The sequence below is a fragment of the Poecilia formosa genome, unplaced genomic scaffold (assembly GCF_000485575.1).
Source record: "Poecilia formosa unplaced genomic scaffold, Poecilia_formosa-5.1.2 Scaffold386, whole genome shotgun sequence".
NCBI classification, from domain to species: domain Eukaryota; kingdom Metazoa; phylum Chordata; class Actinopteri; order Cyprinodontiformes; family Poeciliidae; genus Poecilia; species Poecilia formosa.
In genome coordinates, this window is record NW_006800325.1 from 433,342 (window position 1) to 434,897 (window position 1,556).

Here is a 1,556-nt window from a genome sequence, read left to right on the forward strand (position 1 = left end):
GTGTGTTCCTGTGTGTGTGTGTGTGTGTGTGTCCCTGTGTGTGTGTGGGTGTCTCTGTGTGTGTGTGTTCCTGTGTGTGTGTGTGTGTGTGTGTCCCTGTGTGTGTGTGTGTGTTCCTGCCTCTATGATGAAGCGTTTGTCGTAGCTGCTGCCGCTCTCTGAGATCAGCTCGTACTTCAGGCCGCGCCGCTTCTCGTTCAGCTCCATCACCGGGTTTTTCCCGCCCGCCGTCAGGATCGGACCCGGAGCTCTGGACTGAGACACAGAGGCATGCTGGGAGTTAACAGGCTGTCATGGTTCTGACCCGGTTAATTCAGATCAGAACCTGGACCTCCAGAGTCCCTGCTGTTCCACAGTGATGGTAAATTGACAGAGCCTTACATAATTATTCATAACCTTAAATTTGATTCAACATTTAGTAAAATCACCACAATCTGATGGATTTTACTGCAATAAATCATTTGATCGCTGGATTAATTAAAACAAACTCAATTTCCATTTGCACGATTTATTGTTTTTCTCTTTCAACCAAAAACTGGATGAAAAACGTTTTAGTTTGGTGTTTTGGTCTCAACTAACCTTTTTTTTAAGGAGAATTTTGCTTTTAAAGATTTTAGAATTAATTTTATTTGTTGCTTCTATTGTTTTGTTAATTTATTTTGATTATTTAAAGTGTATTTCAGCTCCAGTGTTTAATGTTTATTAGAATTTAAAGTTTATTATACCATAAATATCTTTATATTACTAGAAAATGCTCTCAAAACAACAATATTATTGTGTAAAGCAATAACTTCTGGGACAATTTATTGTCCAGCAAAATTTGTTATTTTGACAGGCCTGGATTTTAATGAATTTTTATATTTTAAACAAATATCATTCAATGTGTGAATGATTAAGTGGAAGGAAAAAAACTCACAAGTTTCAAAAAATTTTTATAAATCAAAATGTGAAAAAAGGCTTTTAGGCATTAAAAACTGAACATTATAACGCTCACATTTTAACCTTTTCTTCTGATTTTTTTGATCTGAGAATCAGCCGGAGACATAAAAGCAGAAACCTGAACTGACCTGGATTTGATAAATTCAGCAGCTGAGGCAACAGGAAGTCGTCAGTTCATAAATTAACCATCGAAATATCATAAACAACAGAAGAGCATAAAAAAACCAAAACACCTTCCCACCTCAGACTGAACAGATTTACAGTTTGTTTCATGTTATAAAGACACTTCAGGAAACCTGTTTGGTGTGTGTGTGTGTGTGTGTGTGTGTGTGTGTGTGTGTGTGTGTTCCCACCTCCTGCGTCTCCGTGGAGGAGGTGACGGATGTGGAGCTGGAGCTGGTGGACATCCTGTCATTCTTTCCTTCTCCGTCGGACTTTTCATCGGCGCTCAGAGAGTCCAGGTCCCCGTCTGAGGCGAGCAGAAAACCCAGAGCCTGCAGCGCCTGAATGGAACCAGAGAAACGACTTTACTGTTACCGTGGAGACAACGCCTGAACGGAACCAGAGACACAACTTTACTGTTACCGTGGAGACAACGCCTGAACGGAACCAGAGAC

The 1,556-nt window shown here is 40.3% G+C and overlaps 1 protein-coding gene across 2 annotated transcripts in view; it reads right to left on the reverse strand.

The window, feature by feature from the left end:
- LOC103154427 (spermatid perinuclear RNA-binding protein-like) overlaps window positions 1–1,556 on the reverse strand; it is a 57,410-nt gene that overhangs the window by 5,135 nt on the left and 50,719 nt on the right. For both annotated transcript variants that reach the window (XM_007575704.2, XM_007575705.2), the window contains exons 13-14: window positions 1,293–1,442; window positions 121–255 (exon numbers count right to left, since the gene is read on the reverse strand). In XM_007575704.2, the coding sequence (XP_007575766.1) occupies window positions 121–255; window positions 1,293–1,442 (285 nt within the window). The remainder of the gene's footprint in view (window positions 1–120; window positions 256–1,292; window positions 1,443–1,556) is intronic.